This window comes from Erythrolamprus reginae, chromosome 1 (genome assembly GCF_031021105.1).
Source record: "Erythrolamprus reginae isolate rEryReg1 chromosome 1, rEryReg1.hap1, whole genome shotgun sequence".
Lineage (NCBI taxonomy): Eukaryota > Metazoa > Chordata > Lepidosauria > Squamata > Dipsadidae > Erythrolamprus > Erythrolamprus reginae.
This window is the reverse complement of record NC_091950.1, coordinates 71,997,741-72,021,586: the sequence shown is the minus strand read 5'-3', so window position 1 is coordinate 72,021,586 and position 23,846 is coordinate 71,997,741. Positions and strand designations below refer to the sequence as shown.

The 23,846-nt window shown below is 34.9% G+C and overlaps 1 protein-coding gene across 7 annotated transcripts in view; it reads right to left on the bottom strand.

Moving 5' to 3' along the window:
• RALGAPA1 (Ral GTPase activating protein catalytic subunit alpha 1) overlaps positions 1-23,846 on the bottom strand; it is a 141,094-nt gene that overhangs the window by 9,763 nt on the left and 107,485 nt on the right. For 4 of the 7 annotated variants that reach the window (XM_070755460.1, XM_070755496.1, XM_070755469.1 and 1 more), the window contains 3 exons: positions 18,732-18,890; positions 17,139-17,266; positions 3,239-3,363 (listed from right to left, as the gene is read on the bottom strand). In XM_070755460.1, the coding sequence (XP_070611561.1) occupies positions 3,239-3,363; positions 17,139-17,266; positions 18,732-18,890 (412 nt within the window). Of the gene's footprint in view, positions 1-2,657; positions 2,689-3,238; positions 3,364-17,138; positions 17,267-18,731; positions 18,891-23,846 lie in introns of all 7 variants that reach the window. The other 3 variants (XM_070755479.1, XM_070755513.1, XM_070755488.1) reach the window with 1 other exon arrangement.

Sequence of the window (23,846 nt, the reverse complement as noted above, 5' to 3'; positions counted from 1 at the left end):
CATTATTTTTGTAGTTTCATCTTTAGAAAGCCAAGTAGAAGATCAGTCACCCAACAATTTTTCTTTTCCTGTAACTTTCATTCCCATCCCACAAGGAGCCTTTCCAGAGTGGATGAAAAAGGATTTTTAAAATACAATTTTATGGAGAATCTCTTGAAATTGTGCAAATTAATCTTTTAGTGATACTGCAAGACTCTCAGTTATGTTAACTTCTCCTTTTCAATACAGATGTCTAAAGCGCCTTTTATATTATTTAGTATTCTCTAAAGGTTTTCAAAGAATAAACAGGAATGCAAGGATTAGAGAGGAAGAGAGTGGAAAGCTTTTGGAACATATTTCCATGAGTTTATAGTCAAAGATCCTGAAAATTATAGTCCAAAGCATCCTTGAGATTTATGTGTTCATCTTAGAACATAATGCAGTTTGGAGTTTCGTTTATTCCTTTCTTGATTATTAATGAATACACATAGCATCCACCTGGAGAAGATACTTCAGCAGAAAACCTACAAGGTCTCAGATATAGCTGAGAGCCTGACTGATACTCTGAGGCTGAAAAGTTTATCCATCAATATAGTCACAAGCATGCACACATTATTAATTTAATGAGGAATTGTTCCTGGCTTCATTGAGATTAGTGTGCATGTGTAGTTGGTTGACTACTGTGAAAATAGATTTCTGGACTAGAAGATGGGCCTGGGGTCTGATCCAGGATGGTACAGTTTATGTTCTGGCTTTCAGCATGTTTTTCATTCCAATTTAGACTGTTCGTGTTAACTTGCAAAATATTTCATAATATCTGAAAGAGTGCTTCTTCCTATGCATGGCTGTCTTAAGCTCTGACATAATGAAAGAACTTGGAACAAATACCTTCAGATGATAAGATAACTAAGTACTCAAGAGTAAATCTTTTTTAATGAAGACTGTCTAGCTCTGGAATTCTATGGGAAACAGCTTTTTCTGCTTGGAATCTACTCCATTGATTTTTCTGCCTGGCAATACTTGCGTATTCTGTCAGGGCATTTAGTCATTCATCATGTCTGTATATGGTGTGTTAATGAACTTTATCTTTTAGCAACATTTCTGATTCATTTTAAATTGCTGTTTTAATTAATAGTCTTTTACCATTACTATTTTTCCCAGAATTCTGATGTTTTTAGAATACATCAGTTTTTCAGCTTCCTGGGAATTAATTCCTCAAAGAAATAAATTAAGCCATGAATTTACTCTACCAGATACGAATTTTGACATGCTTAAAGTATTTCCACCAAAATCAACGGGGCTTACATTAGTCATTCCAAACATTTACTTGTTGTTCTGTAACATACTTTTTATTGAATGGTAGGGAAATTTTCAGGAAGAATAATTCACATTCAATATAAATAAATGAGACCCAAACATAATGGTCATGGGATCAGGTACAAAAATAATTTCAAAATTCACTGTTGAGCTTTAGAACTACATATTGGAGGTGGACTTCCATGCTGGATTCTGAATCGGGGATGAAGCAAAATTAGAACTGCATGTCCAGTTTGTTTGCATTAATCAGAACCTTGATTTTCTTTGGGCTCAGACTGAGTTGGAGCATCACAGATATTTTATTAGAATATAAAATGTTTTATTGCTGGAAGAATGTTTGCTTTGGACATGTTAGGGCAGAAAAATAAATCTACGTCCACAAATTATTCCATGCAAAATGTACAGTAATCAATTTATGCAATCACGATTCTTGCATAATGAGACATTTTATATGATAAAGTTTAACATTAGGTATTATAATTATTGACCAGACCGTAAGCAAAGGGTTTATTTTAAGAAGTTATTTCCCAATTTTTAAAAAAATTCTCTTTACTTTTCATATACAAAATTCATAATCATCATCAGATGTTTATTACACTGACATTTGCATTTATTGTTTTCACTTTATTTTTCACTATTTATTGTTCGCTAGTAGTGAATCGCTATTCATTTAAAACCCGTCAATACCAGAATAAATAAAGTGTTGCTTTGAGTGATGATACTCATATTCCATATATTTTACGTTTTCTTTAAATTTCATATCAAAATCCAAATATGATTTCAAACTTCTGTTTCACTGATGACCAAATTTTCATCTATCAAATCGGGGGGGGGGGGGGGGGGGACCCCTGCTGATATTTTTCTCTATTGCAAGTAGGTGATGATAATAACACTAGTAATGTTTTCAATTTCTTTCACATCATTACAGCATAAAACTTTATCACCAAAAACAAATGACTTTTCTCTTATCGTTCCTTGTTACAGTGAATTTATAATCTATCTGCTGACATCGAAGAAAGACAGGACAGGGGACAGATCACACCACTGCCATCCAGTACTATTTGTTCATGCTGAGAAACAAAAGGTCAGACACAGTCAAGAATGACTTGCTCAACAGATGTCTTTCCATTAGTTACCTTAATCCCAGAACCACAGTGTTAGTGTTTCATGCAGGCCTGGAGTTAGTAAAATACTAAACTTGAATAAAATGTAGTGGAAATTTGTCAGTGTGAGTTTCTCTCTTGTTTAATAGTAAAAATAAGGGCAGTCAGGAAAGTTTGCATACAACAAGGTTACAAGCTTAGTGCTTTAGTAACAGATTAATAAAACAGAGGGGTTTTTTTTAAGACACTTTGTCTTACCTTCTGATAAATAGAACTGATATTTAATGATCTAAAGAGGGGAAATAAATGAAATAATCATCAGGAATTCAAATTATTTGTACAGATAGGCCTTGAGAGCCACTCATATTCTCAGGTGATTACTGTTTTATTAGTAACTGAAAATGCAGTATCTTTATAGAAGATTTAAAAAATGTAATTTATTGGTGAAAATGACAATGTAGCAATATATTTTAACAGGATTATGGTGGTGATATTGTTTCTGGTTTACCGACCAAGACTAGAAAGTATTTTTTTCTTAAAAACAATGTAGATCAATTAGGCTTATGGATCAGTCTCTCTATTTAGAAACCTTAAGTATTCAGAAACATTCACAAATAATATAAATATGAAAAGTTCTATTATAGAGTATAAAGTGAAAAGTTTTAAATGGCTTTGATTTTTAGAGAAAGAATAAAAAAATATTGTTTGAAATTCTATACATACACACACATGCACACACACATACATACGCATACACACATATACATATGCAGGTACCTGTAAATACTGCATTTTAGGTATCATTTAACAATTTTTAAACAGTTTTATTACATCCTTACCAGTTTCAGGGGGCAAATGGTGGCAGGATGCTGGGCAGAAGACCTGAGATGCATAATCCTCAAACGTTGAAGGATCTAGGTGATGTTGAATAATTGTTTGGAGATACCGAGCTCTTTCCTCATAGCTTGTTGAATTCAAATGTTAAGGAGAATTTACATTTTGAAGCAAAGAAAATACAGTCTTTAATCAGTGATATTGTTGTTTTCTTTTAATGGATTTATGTATAAACTATTTTACAATTGAACTTTAAATCTTTATTTTTCAATCTCCAGAAGCTAAAGGTTCAAATAAAAGAAACATGATGTTTTAAGACACACTATGCTTAATTTATGGCTTTCCAACTAAAATTGACAGTCTCTCAACATCTACTGATCATTCCATTCACTTAAGTCCTGAATGTATTACTTCAAGCTCTATTTTTGAATAAGCATTTTATTTTCAAATTAGGTCTGTGTTTCTCTTGACTTCTTTCTAAAGGATCACAGATTTTATAACCACTCTCCTAATGCTTCTCCAAAGCATTTGGAATAGCAAAGCCATGTATTTTGAGTAAGTGTGATCACAGTCATAGAATGTGATAATAAAAGTGATAACAACAAAAGTTCTATGACTTTCATAGGATGTGGGGTTTATTTATTAGATTTCTAATCCCAGATTTATTACTTTGTAAGTAACTCAAGGCAGTGAACATACATAATACTTCTTCCTCCTATTTCCCACACAACAATCCTGTGAGTAATTAGTCCAAATGCATCCATCTGGCTTTCATGGTGGAACTAGAATTCACAGTCTCCTGGTTTTTAGACTAGCACCTTAACTACTGTACAAATGTAGCTCGTAATTTCTTTCATCTACATAAAACAAATGGTTCGGAAAGCCGGGTTATATATCACATTCAGTAATTCAAGTCAGAAGCCACCAATTTTGAAAATATATTTGATTTTATGTAACTCTATAACTTTCATACAAATACACTGATGATCTGAGACATCCTACAATCAGTTGAGATGATCAAATCCAATCTATCCAAATTCTGACAAGCTATATCTGTATTTCGGCATTACGCAGATGTAAAGTATATCAAAGCATAACTAAACCTCTTTCAAACTATCTTGAATGCCTGCATCTTAGCTTATAAAAAGTTTAATTTTAAAGTCACCATACTCTCAAAATAGGATTTGACATTGAAATTTTGTGCATATTTACTCATACAGTAGTTGCAGATGAGAGGAGGACTTCAGTTTAAATATAATTAACAAACAAACTTTAAAAACCCTAATCCAGAATGAAAGCATGAAATGAGTTTCATTTGTAAATGCAAATTAAAATATTTTGCATAAGGGGAAAAAAACAACCAAGAGACAAGAGGGAAACCCCCCCATCCGATAGCATCCCTGAGCACTGATTAAGAAAGTAAGCATCCAAAGGATGCCAAAAGAAAAGCACGGTCGTTCTTTGCCTTTGTCCTACAGCCATCTCTTTCTGATATTATTGACAAGAGGCTGGTACCTTGAAGCGCTGCTTTTGAAGAACCCTCTCCAGGCTGCTTGTTACAGAGGCCCTGATTTTATTGTTAGCAGAGAGAAAGCGAGAAAAAGAGAGAATATTTCTAGTGTTCATGAAAGCAGCTATGGAAATGGCTGTCAAAATGTAAAACAGCAGGCAGCAACATACAATTATCAAGAAAAAAAATATCATGCTGCTTTGGTGTTATAGGCTGCTTTATTGAGCTTAGAATCAGTTCTCATAAACTTGCAAAAGTTGTCTTGCTATATTCATTGGATCAGGAAATCTTTTATCTTATTTTTTATGCAAAGTGATGCTTAACACAACTCATATGTATTCTTTTAACAGAACAAAATTATTTGTACTGTTAAAAGAATAAATATGAGTTATATTAAGTACGTAACTCATATTTATTCTCATATTTATAAATAAATATTTATAAATAAATAAACTCATATTTATTTAAAAGAATAAATATGAGTTATGTTAAAAACAAAAGTAACGTAAGAAAATATTATTTTACTGAAAGAGTAGTAGATACTTGGATCAAAATTCCAGCAACCGTGGTTTGTAAATCCACAGTAACTGAATTTAAACATGCCTGGGATAAACATATATCCATCCTAAGATAAAATACAGGAAATAGTATAAGGGCAGACTAGATGGACCATGAGGTCTTTTTCTGCCGTCAATTTTCTATGTTTCTATTTGCAGCCCTGTTTTAAAATGTGCAAGTGAAACAAATGAAAAGTCAACTTAGTGGAATTTTCATTGGAAAATAAGTTCTACTTGCTGGAAATGATTAGATGGTAATATACAGGTATGCCACTGAAGGATATTAAGAATCCCATTCTTGTTCATTTTAAGATCTTTTGATAAAACACAGAACCACTTTTTAAAAATCTACTTAAGTCAAGAAAAGAAACAGTGTTGCAAAAACTCATAGTTATATTCAAAGTATCATTTACAATCAAAGTTCAGTAGGCCCATCCATCCATCCATCCATCCATCCATCCATCCATCCATCCATCTCTTTCTTTTCCCAGTGTCATAAAGTAAATATGCATGAGCAATTGTTATCTATTTCATAGATACATACGTATTTTACATAAGTATGTATTTTAATTGCTTACTCCTTTGCATCCAAAGGATTCTGGTACAGATAGTCATTTCATTTTTTTCTTTCTTTTTCTTAAAATTTTCATCTCAAAATAAAGAACTCATTTCTTGTCTTGGAACCTTCAAGAACTAAATATACACATCCCTAAACCACAACCTCAGGATTGCATTCATTTTAGTTACAGTCAACCAACTTGATATTTATCAATGTATCTTCAATTATGTAGTGTAGTACTTTTTTTTATATCCTTATATCATCCGCCACACAAAAACAGCTGAATATCTTTTCACTATCCTCTCTCCTGCATCAAATGAATAATTCCTTGTCTATTACCTGTAAAATAGTCTTCATTTATTAATATCTTTCCTTTTTGTTTTTGCTTTTATTTCCTCAGTTGCAAAATGTTATTTCTTCAAATAGTTTATTAGAAATGGGAAATAACAATTTACTTTACTTTTCCTTTTGCAAATATTACGGTTTTATCCATCACTAACATTCAGATTAGCAAAGATTTTTCTCATTATTGCAAGTGGAAATTTAAAGAACAATAAACGCTGAACCCCTCACCTTAACCTTTATATTTAAATAATTAACTGGATACAGCAGTGATCATTACTTTAATTATATATAGAACACGTGCATAGAGAAAAGTGCTTTGAATCAGAAAAAGCAACAATAAACTTGATTACTATATTTATATGTTGCTTTGGCTCAACTGTCTCCATAAAATTAGACTGCAAATCATTTTTTTCCCTTTGAAATAATCACAATTAATAGCATAAGTAGTCGAACAAGGAGAAATAGAACACCTCCTTGTTGTGGAGTTTCCTAGGTGGTGGGACATACACGAGATTAAGCCTTAACACTGAAGAGTAATATAGTACTGTTTTTAAGAGGCTGTATATAAGTGGTAGAGGATGAAACTGATGGTTGCAGTCTAAATAATACTACATATCTCACAACTTGTTGAAAAGCACTTTTTCCATTGGGGAAGATTCACAGCTGCTGAATTTTCTGCAGTTAATAGAGTCCTTTGATTCACAGCAGTGCCCCTTGCACAAAAAATACTGGCCTTTGTGTATTACCAGAAACTAATTTTCTATTTGGCTGAAAAGGGAAAAATTGGGTTATTGCTTCTCCCTCCTACGGAGCTTTTCATTATGCCTGATGCACTCAACTTCTAAGCTCTTCTGAGAAAAAAAAATAACTGAAGAGGCAAGAGGTAGAAAAATGAGCTTGTTAGCACATTAGAAGTGAAGTATCTTGGTGGGCCCCAGAAATTCCCAGTGGTGTGTTAACTTATCACTCTATGCATGCTGGCACTGATAGTCTCCCAATTGAGCACTCTCTTTTCGCACCAAAGGTGCTGCCAGGAAGCAAAGGCTGAAGGCCCACAGGAGAACAGCCTGCTATCAAAACAAGCTGTTTTTAAAAGTCTGTTTGAATGGGTACAATGCTTTATGAAAAGCAGGGTGGAGACACCTACCTGCTTTCAAAATGTTCCCGTTTCAGAGGTCTCTAAATGAAACCTTTTAAAGGTTTATTTTATTATATATAGTGTGCATAGATCCAGAGAGGACAAAAGTAAAGCAAAGTTTGTTTTCAATGCTCGCCGTTTGAGTAAAGAGGTTGCAAAGATAGATCATCATCAGGACTGCTACTATTGAAGGATAGCATTATCTTTTCTTACAAAGAAGGTACAGAAAGTTAACAAAATACAAATTGCCCTTCCAATTCCAGAAAAAATGGAGGAAAATCTGTGACTCCTGATCATTCTATATGGCTTGTCTTTAATCATTTGAGAAAAGCTCAGTTGACAGACCAAACAGCAGTTTTTTAAAAACTGTATTAGAAGTGGGCTACTGATAGTTCGGACTGGTTCACCTGAACTGGTTGTCTGTCTGTCTGTCTGTCTGTCTGTCTGTCTGTCTGTCTGTCTGTCTGTCTGTCTGTCTGTCTGTCTGTCTATCTATCTATCTATCTATCTATCTATCTATCTATCTATCTGATTTGTATGCCGCCCCTCTCCGCAGACTCGGGGCGGCTAACAACAATAAAAAGACAATGTAAACAAATCTAATATTAAAAATAATCTAAAAAAACTCAATTTAAAGAACCAATCATACATACAAACATACCATGTATAAAGTCTATAAGCCTAGGGGGAAGGGAAAATTTCAATTCCCCCATGCCTGACGACAGAGGTGGGTTTTGAGGAGCTTGCGAAAGGCAAGGAGGGTGGGGGCAACTCTGATATCTGGGGGGAGTTGGTTCTAGAGGGTCGGGGCTGCCACAGAGAAGGCTCTTCTCCTGGGTCCCGCCAGACGACATTGTTTAGTCGACGGGACCCGGAGAAGGCCAACTCTGTGGGACCTAACTGGTCGCTGGGATTTGTGCGGCAGAAGGCGGTCCCGGAGATATTCTGGTCAGATGCCATGAAGGGCTTTATAGGTCATGACCGATTCTATGCGGTTTGGAGGACCAGCAAATCAGACCATTGGCTGGCCCCATCCATGGCCATTTTCCAGGCTGTTTTTCTGTCCAAATCGGCCCAAAAAGGATCTTAAAATGCCCCCCAAAAAGCTGGATGTGAGAGGAAGAGAACCGTACTTGTCCATACCTGAAATTCTGACAACAGACAGTAAGTACTGGAGGCTAACCATCTTTTCATTAGCAAGGAAAAACCTTCTTTTCCTTCTTCACTTAGATGGCCCCAACCAAGCTCATTAAAGCCCATGAGAAATTTAATTCCTTTCTACTCCCTACACTTGACCTAAAGAAGAGACAGAGGATACATAATAATAATAATAATAATAATAATAATAATAATAATAATAATAATAATAATAATAATAATATAATATATTAGATTTGTATGCCGCCCCTCTCCGAAGGGCCATCATCTCTAATAGACAGAACAAACAACATAAAAGAAAAAAAATCTTATGAGTTACAAGTTTTAAAAGTAAAAACTGAAATTAGAAAAAGAAGATATAGGAGGAACAATTAAGGGAACTAGGTTAGCCTACTCTAATGGAGAGAAGGATTAGGAGTGACATGATTGCTGTCTTCTAGTGCATAAGCCACTGCCACAGAGATGTGGGGCTGATTTAGTCTCCAAAGCTCCTGTGGGCAAGACAAGAAGTAATGGGTGGAAGTTGATTAAAGAGAGATCTAATCTGGAACAAAGGTGAAACTTCTTGACAGTGAGAACAATTAAATAATGAAATAGCTTGTTTCCTGGAATAGTCAGTGTACTATCGCTGGAAGTTTTAAAGTAAAAATTGGACAACCATTTGTCTAGTTTGATATAAGGTCTCCTGCCATAGGCAGGGAGTTGGATTTGAAGATATCCAAGATCTCCCTTCCAGCCCAGTGATTCTATGATTCTAGGAGTTTTTACTTCAGCTAAATAAAGCCAAAGTATCCTATTTTACTGAACATGCACACTGACAGACTTCATGAAGAAAAATAAATATAGAAATTTTACAGTGCACAATTACTTAAGGGCTATCTGTATCTAAATGTGCAGTAATTTGATTACATGTCTATTTAATATTGCAATGATCAAGAATACAAAATAGTGATTTTATTATCAGAGAAAGCAGTAATTTTGCACAGTAAGCCATCATTTAAGACTGTGTCACAGTATCTTTGATAAGCTGCATATTGATTTAAGCTAATGCATTATATGCCCCTAGGGAATGGCAGGTCAAGAGACTGGATTTTAACATCAAAATCTATCCATTAATCTTGACTTAAATATAATCTACCCTGGTGGTAAGCGGAAGAATGGGTATTCAATGAATTACTATTATGAAATATAGCAGTAATATATTTTCTCAATAATATAAGCAGAAATTCTAGTTTGATCTCTGATACATTCTAATCAATTAAGTGCATGAGTGGCTTTGGGTTTACTTTGTTTTTATATTAACTGAAAAAAATCTGAAGAGAATCACAGAATTGTGCCCAAACAACTCTACCAATTCCAACTTACTTTTAAAAATATTATTATGCTATCCTATAATTATCTACTTTAATGTGAATGACAGAGAAGTAAGAAACTTGGTGGAATATGATATTTAAGATAAACTTGTCATAATGTTATCTAAATGATGGTAAATCAAAAGCAAATGCATTTTAAAACAAGCACAATATTTTGGCTAGGGGCTTGGATTCCCGTTAGGGGATTATAAAGCCTAAGTAAAGCCTTACATGGCTTTACTATTAGTTTGGTTAATAATGATGTCTACTGCTTATACTTATTTATTTTGGGGATCTTTTTCTTATTTTAATGGTTTAAAAATTGTTTTGTTTTATACTGTTAGAACTGTTAACTGTCCACTTGGTTAAACTGGGTGGCTACAGAAATTAATTAATTAAATTAATTAAACGAACAAACATTTTAAATCACACTTCCAATACAAGTTTAAAATAAACTAATAAATCATTAAGGAAGTCACATGGTTACCATATGGCTCTTGCATTATTATCTAAACATCTATGCCCAGGAATATATACCAATGATATTGTTTTCCTTCATATTCTGTTTTTTGTTTTTTAAGCTCACATCTCTCTGAGGATTTTACCAGCTCCATTCAAAGAATACCTTTTTCTTGGTCTTACAAATCCTTTTGATTCATTCACTCGTGCTTCATGCAGCTGCTTTGCAATTCAATACTCATTCATTATCTCTATATGACCAAATCATCCATGTCACTGTACTAGTCACAACACCCTTTCATTCTTGACTAAATCTCTTTCTCCTCTCATTCCCTTCCCTTCTTAAACAACCAATTTCCATTATATATACTTTACTGTTTCCCCTGGCATAGGCAACTCTCAAAGGAGGGCAGAAGCATGATTTATAAACAAACATCATTCGTTTGTTGCAACTGACTATATATTAACCACAAAATTATCTATTCCCTCCCTCCCTCTCTCTTTGCCATTTTGAAGTAGATGCTTTATTTTCCCTGCCACATAACTATCTTTGTCTTAAAATTATTAACATTAAATTCATATCCCTCACTGCACTGGACAATCTCTCTAACGTTTGCTGCAAACCACTCAGATTGTCCGCTAACAACATGGCACTGCCTGCACTCCCATTCATGATATTCCCAAACAATGCATCTCTAATATCATTACAAGCATTTATTATATATTAATTGAAAAAATGCATTAAACAAATAGACATTGCATGTCCTTCTCTTACTTCTTACTCAATGTTAAATGAGTATTGCTCGTTTATTCCCAATGATTAACAGCATGCTTTATTTCCATTATACATTACAGTACTCTTATTGCATTCCCAACCCCATGATTAATGCAAAACACTCCATTCACTTGCTCTAAATGTACAATTGTACTATTGCTATTATTAAGTGTGGTACCTTATGATTCTTCATGAATGTATCTTTTCTTTTATGTACATTGAGAGCAAATGCACCAAGACAAATTCCTTATGTGTCCACTTGGCCAATAAAAATTCTATTCTATTCTGGTCTATTCTATTCTATTCCACATTCATGTATGTGTAGACAGCATGACCTGCTCAGGAACAAGCCTGGCAATATTTTGGATTAACAATCAGCCTGAAAAAACTGCAAGTCATGGGTCAGGACGTGGATTCACCTCCCCATATTACAATCTTTGAACAGGAATTGGAGGTCATCCATGACTGTGTATCTTGCCTCAACCATCACCGACTCTCTCTCTCTCTCTCTCTAGATACTGAGCTGAATAGACGTATTGGTAAAGTGGTCACCACATTTTCTAGACTCAGAAAGAGAGCATGGCTTAATAAGAAGCTGACAGAACATACAAAGATCCTAGTTTATAGAGCCTGTGTCCTGAGTACATTCTTGTATTAGTGAGTCTTGGATCCTTTACGCACGGCAAAAGAGAAAGTTCAACACCTTCTATATGCATTGTCTCCGTAGTATCCTTGACAGTCTTGAAATGTGCTGGAATTTCTAGCATGTATACACTAATGAAACAAAGACGCCTTCTCTGGTTTGGGCATGTTGTGAGAATGGATGATGGGTGGATTCTGAAGGACCTCCTGTATGGTGAACTAGTGCAGGGAAAGCGCCCCAGAGGGAGACCGCAGCTGGGATATAAGGATATCTGTAAGAGAGATTTAAAGGCTTGGGAATGGACATTAACAGCTGGGAAGCCTTGACCTCTGCTTATTCAGCTTGGAGGCTAAAGATTTGGAGAAGGCAGCATGACCAGTGAACTCTAGGAGCCAGGTAGAGGACAGAATGGATCTGAGCTCTGTGTAGAAGGGATTGCCACACTCGGATTGGCCTTTTTAGCAACATTAGGAACTGTTCTAGGAACTCTTTCCAGGGTACGATACCATAGTCTTTCAAGAATGAAGGTTGACAATGACTAGGTAATGGCTTAGTGCAGTGATGGCGAACCTATGGCACGGGTGCCACAGGTGGCACGCGGAGCCATATCTGCTGGCACACGAGCTGTTGCCCTAGCTCAGCTCCAATGTGCATGTGTGTGTTGGCCAGTTGACATTTGGCTTGCATAGAGGCTCTGGAGGGCATTTTTGCCTTCCAGAGAGCCTCCAGGATGTGGGAGGGCGTTTTTTCCCCTCCCCCGGCTCCAGGGAAGTCTTTGGAGCCTGGAGAGGGTAAAACAAGAGCCTACTGGGTCCACCAGAAGTTGGGAAACAGGCAGTTTCCAGCCTCCAGAGGGCCTCTGAGGAGGAGCTGTTTCTGCCCTCCCCAGGCATTGAATTATGGATGTGAGCACTCTGGCATGTACGATAGTACCCGCCCATGCTTTTTTGTCACCCAAGGGAAAAAAAGATTCGCCATCACTGGTTTATCCAATTTTGGGTAATCTATCCAAGTTTGAGAAGCATTGTTTTTGTATAATGATTTTTAGTAAGATAGAGACAAGACAAGATCACCCAAAATAGTAACATGCTGCTTTCTCTGTTAATGTTAAAGATACAATACTTGACACATGGTTCATAGGTTTAAAATCAATGTTTTTAGTTACTTAAATCAGCCTCTCCCAAGCTGTATAAGACTACAGTTCCCTCCAAGGAAACTGAAGTGAAGAACAGAGCAGGGAAGACTGATTTACTTATATTCAAGTGTTCTAAATTATATTTTTGCTCAGGGATCTGTTGACTATAGAAGATTGCACATCTTCACAGATTTAATTAGAAATTATTACACTAAAATTTGTTCCACTCAGAAACTTGATAATTCCTGACCTTTTATATTGCCATTTCTATAGATGATGATTACTATAGTTTTTTCTTTAAAAATCAGGCAACTGTTTATCATTATAACCTCATAATGTTACAGAGCAAGAATCTTAATAAATCAGCACTGTGTTTTTCCCATCACTCTTTTGAGAACCAATCTGAAAAGCAACACTTCTCTCCCCCTCCTTTAAAAGCTGTCAAGCTGTTCAGAGTAGTTTGCAACATGACAATAGTACTATTGTGAACTGTGCCTGGGTTTCCTTCCCACCGCGAGTTAAAATGGGCAGTTCCTGTTGCCTATGATTGGTGTCCAGTGAAACAATACAGAGCCAGTTTTTATCAGCTCCACACCACAAAAATAAAGCGAAGGAACCCAAGCCTCCGTATCATGCAGAACCATATGCCAACCCTGCTGGTTTATCACTAAGAATCAAGATCCATCATGTCTTTTGTGAAATTTCACCTCACATACCTTCTGTGAAATGCATGGTTTTGCTGAAAATTGAACCTTTTCACAACAGCAAGAACAGATGGATAGGAACCATGGCTTGGCAACAGTTTTTTTTTTAAAAAAAATCCATATTGGTAATAAGTAGAAGCACTCTAAATGAAATGGATAATGTATGACCTTTATCCCATTTCTTTAAAAAAAGGAACACATTCACATTGTCATAATGTCAGCTTAAAAAGTTTCAAGATTTCGTTCTACTTGAGGTAGTATTAAGAGAAAATTCAGTATAAATCCTTCTTTACTTCGCTTATGTTCTGACTAAACATAAAAAATAGTTTTTACTAAACACACACACATACAAACATTCTGGATTATTAAAACTAAAGCAAAGAATTGTGCAATTACTATTTATTTATTTATTTATTTATTTATTTGATTTGATTTGATTTGAATTGATTTGTATGTCGCCCCTCTCCGTAGACTCGGGGCGGCTCACAACAATAACAAGAACAATGTAAAAAACAAATCTAATAATTAAAAAAACACTAAAAACCCCATTATTAAAAGCAAACACACACACAAACATTCCATGTATAAACTGTATAGGCCCGGGGGAGATGTGTCAGTTCCCCCATGTCTGATGACAGAGATGGGTCTTAAGAACTTTACGAAAGGCAAGGAGGGTGGGGGCAACTCTGATATCTGGGGGGAGTTGGTTCCAAAGGGTCGGGGCCGCCACAGAGAAGGCTCTTCCCCTGGGTCCCACCAAACGACATTGTTTAGTTGACGGGACCCGGAGAAGGCCAACTCTGTGGGACCTAACTGGTCGCTGGGATTCGTGCATATACATTTTTTTTGTTAAATTAGAACAATAATAGAGTGATTTTATTTTATTTTCTCCATACAATAAGTACATTTTCTCCAAAGTAAAAAAAAAATTGATCTCACAAAAGGAACATCTTGTGTATTTTAAATCATTACAAATTTAAAATAAAAAAATTAATGGAAAAAATAAACAAGTATACCCCCCTGTGATGGTGAACCTATGGCACACATGCCACAGAGCCCTCTCTGCAGGCACGTACGCCATTGGCCAAGCTCAGCTCCACTGTGAATGCACATGGATGTCCCATTGACCAACTGGTTTTCGGCGCGTATATAGGGGGGTGCAGGGTGCATGAGAGGCACGCACATAGGTGCTGCACATGCAGGGTTTGGGGCACGCATGGGGTCGCACGTACATGAGCATGTACGGGGCTCATAATGTACATGGAGGGGTCTCCTGCACATATGCATGCCCTCCTACATGTGCATTACATTATAGGCACACAATGAAATAGTTAGCTATCGCAGGTACACCCCATCATATTAATTTCATTTATATTTTATTCCTTCGCCAACTTGCCAAGCCCTTTTCAGACAGTAAGAACAGAATTTTGTTTGTTTAATGGGTTTCATTCAGTTACCTGCTAAATAACGCATAACTAGATTTCTAGGTTTAATGCAAATCATCACAGATTAGAAGAAGTAGCAGAAAAAGTGATATGACATATTTTCACTATGATCCTTAGGTAAGCCCACACATACAGATGCATAATGTAAATAAAGAAACACCTTTAAATCTCCGAAATGAAGATGTGTGAACAACCTATATTATAACTATTAAGAGAAAAGTTTGAAATTAATCAGAGTTTTCTATTGAACCTATATTGTCTAAAATCAAAGGTATTTAAAGTGAGGCTTTGAAATTACTCATTACTTCCCCCACTATAAAAATACAACGTAACCATACTCTCTCAACGTCTAATTAATAAATGACTGATAACAAGCCTAAGATGCATTCACAACCCAATTGTTAGGCAAAATATTGCTTACCCATGCCCCCTGGTGCTGTATTTTATCTCTAATTTCATGATCCAGCCCATAAATTGGTTTCAAGGGACAAAAAAGGACCATCAAGTATCTACCATGACAATACAAGATGCTTACAAGAAAATGCACTTTAGAAAAAAGAAAAGAAGACAAATGAAGGAAAAGTACCAAAGTCTGAAAGACAGTCATCAATACTGACAGATTACTGTAATTTTGGCTGTCAGAACAATTGATTTAGGCAGCATATGCCAATCAATACACTTGTAATTTACTGAACAACATTTGATATACAGTTAACCAAGACATGTTGCAGTCCCAGACTATTTTTCACAGCATGTGTTTTGGAATCTCAGCACTATTTAGTGAGTGGAATTTAGCTGACAATGTTATATAATTATTATCAAATAATTAAGTAAAATTATTAGAATTTTAATATTCAAAGACTCATTGTTGTCACCTATAATATGTATTACAAATGAACTTCCATATACTTGCTACAAAGATCTTTTAAAGTGTTAATTTAAAATGCATATTCTTGACTTCTTAAAATGCGTATTTTTGACTCCAACCTTAAAATGAAAATGATACTTAATTACCATAATCAGGTATAGATTTTAAACTAGGTACATATAATTAAATTTAACTTTATCAAATAAAATACTAGTTTCAATTCCATGGAAAAATTATTTATTTATTTAGTTTGTTGGATTTCTATGCTGCCCTTCTCCGCAGAATCAGGGCGACTTACATAAAATGTCCAAAAATGTTCAAAAGAGGCCTGACTTACCTTAACACATTACACTATGTCCAACCAAGTGTCCTCTATAAATAATAATTAAAATAATATTAATTACTAACCAAACAATAAAATAGCAAAACCTGTTCACTGCAAATAATTATGCCTAATAAAGAAATGAACATAATTGACAAGGGATGGAAAGACTAGCGCAAAAATAGCACCTCACTATTACAATTAATGAAGTTTAACAGAAATATATGAAAACAGCATTTATATAACCTATGTGAATTTAGTGTTCTTTGCTATTGATTTTGAAAATTATTGGTTTGTAGTCAAAAATGTTTCTTCAGGTAATTTAAAGATAAGTAAATTTAGAACAATATATTTTTACAAATAATTTTAATTGTTCAGAAGTCATTCAAAATGAAATATTTTAAATCAAGTTAACTTTGTTTTCATTTGGAAACCACTTCTGGACTTTGTGCTTAAGGATGAAAAAAAATGAAACTCTGAGTTAGGATTTTGCTGATCAGATGGGTTTTGTTGTTATAGAAATGGCTAGTATATATTAAAAAGTTGAGACTGTATTTATTATTCTATTTTACTGCGCCATAATAAGTCAATGCTTTTCTTTCTTTTTTGCCTTTTCCTCAGTTTTTCTTCTTCCCTTTTTGTCCCCTATTTTCCCACTATTTTCATTTTTTCTTTGTATTTTATATTTTGATAAATTAATAAAAATTTGGATAAATAAAATAAAATGATCAAGTGGGAGCCAAGCCCTTCTATCATCTCATTTTATTCTTGCAATTTATTTTAATCAATATTATGTTAAGATTTTCAACACTGAATTTATGGAGACCGCAGAAATAAATCAAACATATACCAACTTAGGCATGATTATATGAAAGCAAATTAGTTTATGCTCAGCTGAACTTGCTTCCAAGTATCTTCTTTTTGTTAAAGGATACAAATTCTGGTATAATGGAATGAGCGATTTCAGAGCTTTGCTTGCATTTATAGCTGTTGCTCGAACCATAATAGGAAGGATTTTTCCATTCACAATAGCACCATCAAACAATGGACCAAAGAATGGGACCTGGATTCAAAAAGTTGAGAAATTTGAGCCATTAAATTAAATAGTTTCTACAACAATTAGTAACCAGCTTTAACAAATGCTTACACCTCTCATTAATCATAAATTATTTAAAATAATGCTTCGTGATACCAATATGATCATCTGACATTTTCAAAAAGAGAGAAGTATTTTGTTATATTAATACCTGCTTCAATAATTACTTATATTCAAATTTATTTTAAGCTTAATCTGATATACCAAATAATATCATGAAAAATTTCTCTTAAAGGCTTAAATATAAAAAAGGCTGCATAGGTTGCACTTTTGCTGCGGGGTATGGTTTGTTTATGAAAAAATATAAATAGTTGTGGATACCTTGACATACAATTAATTGATAAATCCAATTAATATCAAAATATTAGCATATGTTTAAAAGAGGTAATGGTAATTTATGCATATATAAAAGGCCATCCAAATCTTACTATACAATATACAAGTTACAATAATAAAAACAATTAAAACACAGAATATATAATCCAAAGGAAGCTCTGGAAAAACAATAACCATGAAATAAAAAATTGAAACATCCCAATCCAATCTCACTGAGATCTGGAAATAGGCCCAAGTTTTAAAAGTTCCTTAAACGGGGTGTGGGGGGTGGGGGCAGCTACAACTCTCAGATGGGAAGGTTCTCCAGATACTACAACAGAGAAATCTCACTAATATATACTCTGATCCAGGGTTATCCCCAGCTATTGTCAAACTGCAGCTATTTAATTACAAAAACAATACTAATGCTGTTGTTCTATAGCCCAATCTGTTGAAATCTCTGCTGAAGATGAACTCTTCAAGATGTTCATTTCAGCAACCAGCGCAGCACCTCATCCCCTACTGATAGACATAGCACAAATCATTAGAAGATGCCTCATTTTTTCATACTCTGAATGCTGAGCATATTAATTCTTCACTGAATATATAGTAATAAGCATACAGTGTTCCCTCGATTTTCGCGGGTTCAAACTTCGCGAAATATCTATACCACGGTTTTTCAAAAATATTAATTAAAAAATACTTCATGGGTTTTTTCCTTATACCACGGTTTTTCCCGCCCGATGACGTCATATGTCATCGCCAAACTTTCGTCTGCCTTTAATAATTTTTTTAAAAATAATTTTTAATAAATAAACATGGTGAGTAATGGTTGCTAAGGGAATGGAAAATTGAAATTTAGGGGTTTAAAGTGTTAAGGGAAGGCTTGTGATACTGTTCATAGCCAAAAATAGTGTATTTACTTCCGCATTTCTACTTTGCGGAAATTTGACTTTCGCGGGCGGTCTCGGAACGCATCCCCCGTGAAAATCGAGGAAACACTGTATTTTCAAATTCTATAAAAATGATGTTTTTTGAAATCCATATTATGCTTTGACTAGACAATGTGAATATCATTTTCTAAATATGTTAGCTGAATAGGAATAGTTGAACCTACCTCGGGTTTTTTCATAATCTGAATACTGAACATGTAATTTTTCATTGGATATATAACAATAAGTACATCTCCAAATTCTGTAGGAATGATTCCTCTTCGATAATCTCGAGTATGCTCCGACCAGACAATATGAACTTCATCATTTCCTAAATGCCTAAGCTGAAACAAGATAAATAACAAAAGATAATAGTTTCCCAATGTATATGGGAACTTTCAGTTTTCCAGATCGTAGTTGTCCCAAAGGTGCTTACTTTCAAAAGGTAACTGGACTTTCTTGTTTTGCTGGAAGATATTTTGCTTCTGGTCCAAGAAGTTTTTTCAGTTCTTCATGCCTGCAAAGATTATAAATCCTTCCATTCTCCACCACGCCGTGAAAACTGAAGAAGCTTCTTGGATGAGAAAGCGAAACATCTTCCAGCAAAATAAGAACAAATAACAGTTGTCTTTTGAAAGAAAGCACCTTTGGGATAATAGTTCCTATATGAAATACTGCTCAAAAAAATAAAGGGAACACTCGAAGAACACATCCTAGATCCGAATGAATGAAATATTCTCATTGAATACTTTGTTCTGTATAAAGTTGAATGTGCACAACAGCATGTGAACTTGATTGTCAATCAGTGTTGCTTTCTAAGTGGACAGTTTGATTTCACAGAAGTTTGATTTTCTTGTAGTTATATTGTGTTGTTCAAGTGTTCCCTTTATTTTTTTGAGCAGTGGACATTAATCAAGAATTTCCCAGAAATTAAACAAACATTCAAGATGATTGCATTGCATATAATTTCCAAATACTTTCGCCCAGTCTTTTTAAGAAGCATACATTTTATTGTACACTTCCCAGAGTAACATGTGTGAGATGGGTGGCTATATAAATGGGAACAAATAAATAAATATAGGAAATGATCTTAGTCTAGGGATACAGTCTTACAACTTCCCTAGAATATAATGATGCTACTACAATAGTTACTATTAACAACTATTTTTATTACTTTTCTTTTTATAGTTTATAATTCTGTTTAAATGAACAACTTTTCAACATAAAGGATTTTGTTTTGCAATTACTGATAGACAGAACTGTCATAAACCAATATGATCAGTTAAAAGTATTTCTATAGTTACAGCACCAGGTTACAATTTCTACTAAGACACTGAAAAAAAAATCAGGCACTGGAAAAGCAGAGATATCTGAAATTTCATTAAAAAAATCGAAATAGTTGAAAACATTCTTCCTTTATAGCCTCATCATGTGTCAGCTTTCATAATAAGTTTACGTTAACTGAATACAAAAGAAATGTGAAATAAATATAACCAGAAGGGACGATCAAATTTAATTTTGATACATTAATGTCATATGCTGTATATGTTACAATACTAGCCAGAGTTAATACTAAGCTGCAGGCTACACTGAGATTTCCAAATGGCAGATCATTCTAAGTGATACCAAGTATAATTGAAGTAATAAACGATAGTAAAAGCAAAGAACACTGGCAGGAAGAATTCAAGTATTTACTTTAAAAAATTTAAGTAAGTTAGTTTTGGAAAGAGAAGACAAGTGAAATAATGCAGGGCTCAATTTCCTTTTATTTATCTATTACATTAACCCTTGAACTCTTGCCAAAATTATCACTAATGTGTAGAACTCACTGATCTAAAGAAGAGATGAAGATATTATAATTTTTTGATGGCTGGTTGATTTTGTTACCCACTTCACTTTTTATGAATCCTAGTTAAATTGTTAACCTTTTCTTTTAAAAAGGATGGGGAGAGGAAAATGTAATCTCAAAATGGATATATTCAAATGTACCTATAATGCAATTATCTGTTAGCATAAATAATAATATGGAGAGCACAGAATAGGAGTAAAAAAAGTGAGTGGGGGAAAAAAACTAAGGAAAAAGTAAATAATAACCCATATACATTTTTTTAAACATATGTGGACATATAAATATCTTTCTCTTCAGTCTAACAGTACACAAAGCAATTGAAAAAATAATTTTAAAAAATGGACTTTTAATTATTTATTCAACAAAAAACTAGCAGATATATATTTCCTTCTGTGCAAAAAGTAAATGCACCCTCGATATTGCCTTCTCTGGTGAAAATAACCACAAGTAAGCGTTTCTTATAATCATCTTTCAGTCTCAAATATTGGCTGGGAAGAATTTTTTTCCTACTCCTCCATCCAAGTTGTTTCAGCTGTGATGATTTAAGTGGTTTCAAATCACTTTACAGCCTCATGATGGGGTTTAGATCTGACCTGGTCACTCCCAAATCCTTAATTTACTTTTAACCATTCCTTGGTGGATTTACTGGAAATCTAAAGAACACTGCCATGTTGAAAGATTTTCAGTTAAATTTTGATCTTCTGATAGATGATCTCACATTATCCTCAGGCACACTCTTATTCAATGAAGAATTCATAGTGGATTTTATGACGGTGAACTGCCCAGGCCCTATTTGCAGCAAAACAAACCGTAACATGTAGTATTCATTGTGTAGGTCAAAGGCTATATGGTTGGGCATGCCCAGGTATGACCAAATCTGCACATGGGTGCTTAGTTCACATTATGCTGTTAGGCTAGCATGAGCTTTGCTCAAGCCTTGCAGTTCAGGTAGGCCTGGAAAGTTCACAGAAAGTTCATGTTCTCAGGAACAGACAGAGCTGAATGATATCATCAAAGGGAATGGATGTGCTAGCTGGTACCATCAAAACATATTCCTTTACCTAATTGTCAAGGCTATTTCAAGGCTTTCCTGTAAACTGCCTAAGATTCTGTTATTACACCTGCAGCGTTATCTATGATATATTGGTATGAATTACAGCATCATATAAAACTGTGCATGTGTATTAGCTGAATTCATAGAGAACAGTGTATTATAAAAAGAGTGCTGTGTAAAATAAAGTTTGGCTTTTTTTCACTTCTGCAATGATCTTTGTCTCTCTTTGAATCCTTTGCAACTCCTCAATAACATTTCTACTACCATGCTTTATAGTTGGTATCGGATTCTGCTAGTGAAATGCTGTCTTTTTGGGTTTGTTTTTTTTGCCAAACATGTTTTCTAGTCCTGCAACTAAATAACTCTGGTATTTGCCTTTCTGTCCAGAGCACATGTTCCAGAAGTCCTGGTGTTTGCCTAGGTATTCATGAACAAATTTGGGGGTTTTAGATTTTAGATTAGTTTTAATCTTGGGTTTCTCACATGTACTTTTTGTATTATTCCCATTTTGTAAGCCGCCCCAAGTTTACAGAGAAGGGCGGCATAGAAATCCAAATAGCTAACAAACAAACAAACAAACAAACAAACAAACATGTGCCAGGCTGTTCTCAGGCCGAAATACAAAGATGTCATCAGCAGTGCATCCCAACCAGAATTCTGTCCTTTAACTTTCACTTTTGTTATTGAAGGAACAACCAATAAACACTTTATTTCTTTTTTCTTGGTCTCTCAGATTAGCCCACTCCTGACTTAAAAGGGAAAAAAAAAGAGGATATGCTCCTTAAATTCCTTGGTCAAAGTCCCACTATATCTCCACATGTGCTTGTCCAGTGAGCTCTTCCTGGAGCATGGCTGCCTTATAGTATTCCTCTTACACTCTCTGCTTCTTGAGCAGGAAGCAGTCACTCCATCAATTACTCTCTGTAATCAGCAATCAAGATACAGCCCTTAAAATCAGCAGCTATTCAAGAGATTACTTTTTTATCCCTCTCACCTAAACTCAGAGTTCCTTACAACAATTTCTGTGACATTCTTCATTCTTTCTATGCCGCCCCGAGTCCTCGGAGAGGGGCGGCATAGAAATCCAATTAATAAATAAATTTTCACTACTGAATTTCATGGCAAAATTTTCTCTATTTGCTCAGTATGGAGATTTTATGATTTAACCTTTTAACTTTAAAAATAATTGGATTATTTATAAAAATCCAATTGAAAGCAAAGAAATTGTTCTCTTTTTAAAAATATGCTAGACTAAAGAACATAATGTGAAATACAGAGAAATCAATGTTTCACTGAAATGCCATAAAGAATAATCATACTCCTTTAATTGATGTAACTTCCATGTCGAAGTCTCCAATATGTCTAGGATCTTGCTGAAAGAAATGAGATGAGCCCACATTTGAATCTTTCTTTTCCTTAGCTGGCTCAAAAATATGCTTCCTATTGGGGAAATACTTTAGACTAGCTCAAGGACAGATCATGTTTTGCTGTGAGGTGAAATTATGATTTGGAATAACTTCAATCCAATGTGGTACCACTTTTGCTCTGACTAAACATAGTAATTGCGCTCTCTCTCTCTTTCTTTCTCCCCCCATCTATCTGTCTGTCTGTCTGTCTGTCTGTCTGTCTGTCTGTCTGTTGTCTGTCTGTCTGTCTGTCTGTCTGTCTGTCTGTCTGTCTGTCTATCTATCTATCTATCTATCTATCTATCTATCTATCTATCTATCTATCTATCTATCTATCTATCTATCCCTGGTAAAGGGTATGGCTAGTTGATGAGAGCGAAGTAGCCTGAAATAGATATATACTAGTCTCCCTTCATTTTTATTATCAGCAAAATATCTCCGGAACCACCTTCTACCGCACGAATCCCAGCAGCCGATAAGGTCCCACAGAGTTGGCCTTCTCCTGGTCCCGTCGACCAAACAATGTTGTTTGGCGGGCCCCAGGGGAAGAGCCTTTTCTGTGGCGGCCCCGGCCCTCTGGAATCAACTCCCCTGGGAGATTAGAATGGCCCCCACCCTCCTAGTCTTTCACAAGTTACTCAAGACCCACCTATATCGCCAGGCAATGGGGAATTAAGACATCTCCCCCAGGCTTTCTTATATTTTATGTTTGGTATGTATGTGTTGTATGATTTTTAAATTGTTGGGGGGTTTTAATGTAATTTTATTATTAGATTTGTTCCATTGTTATACTGTTTTTATTATTGTTGTGAGCCGCCCCGAGTCGTCGGAGAGAGGCGGCATACAAATCTAATAAATTGAAATTGAATCTCTCTCTCTCTCTCTCTCTCAAACACACACACAATTCAACAGAAAAAATATATAACACTTCCCTGCCAGGAAGCTGAAAAAGTGAGATCCTGCGATCCTGCAGCCTAGATGTTAATTCTCT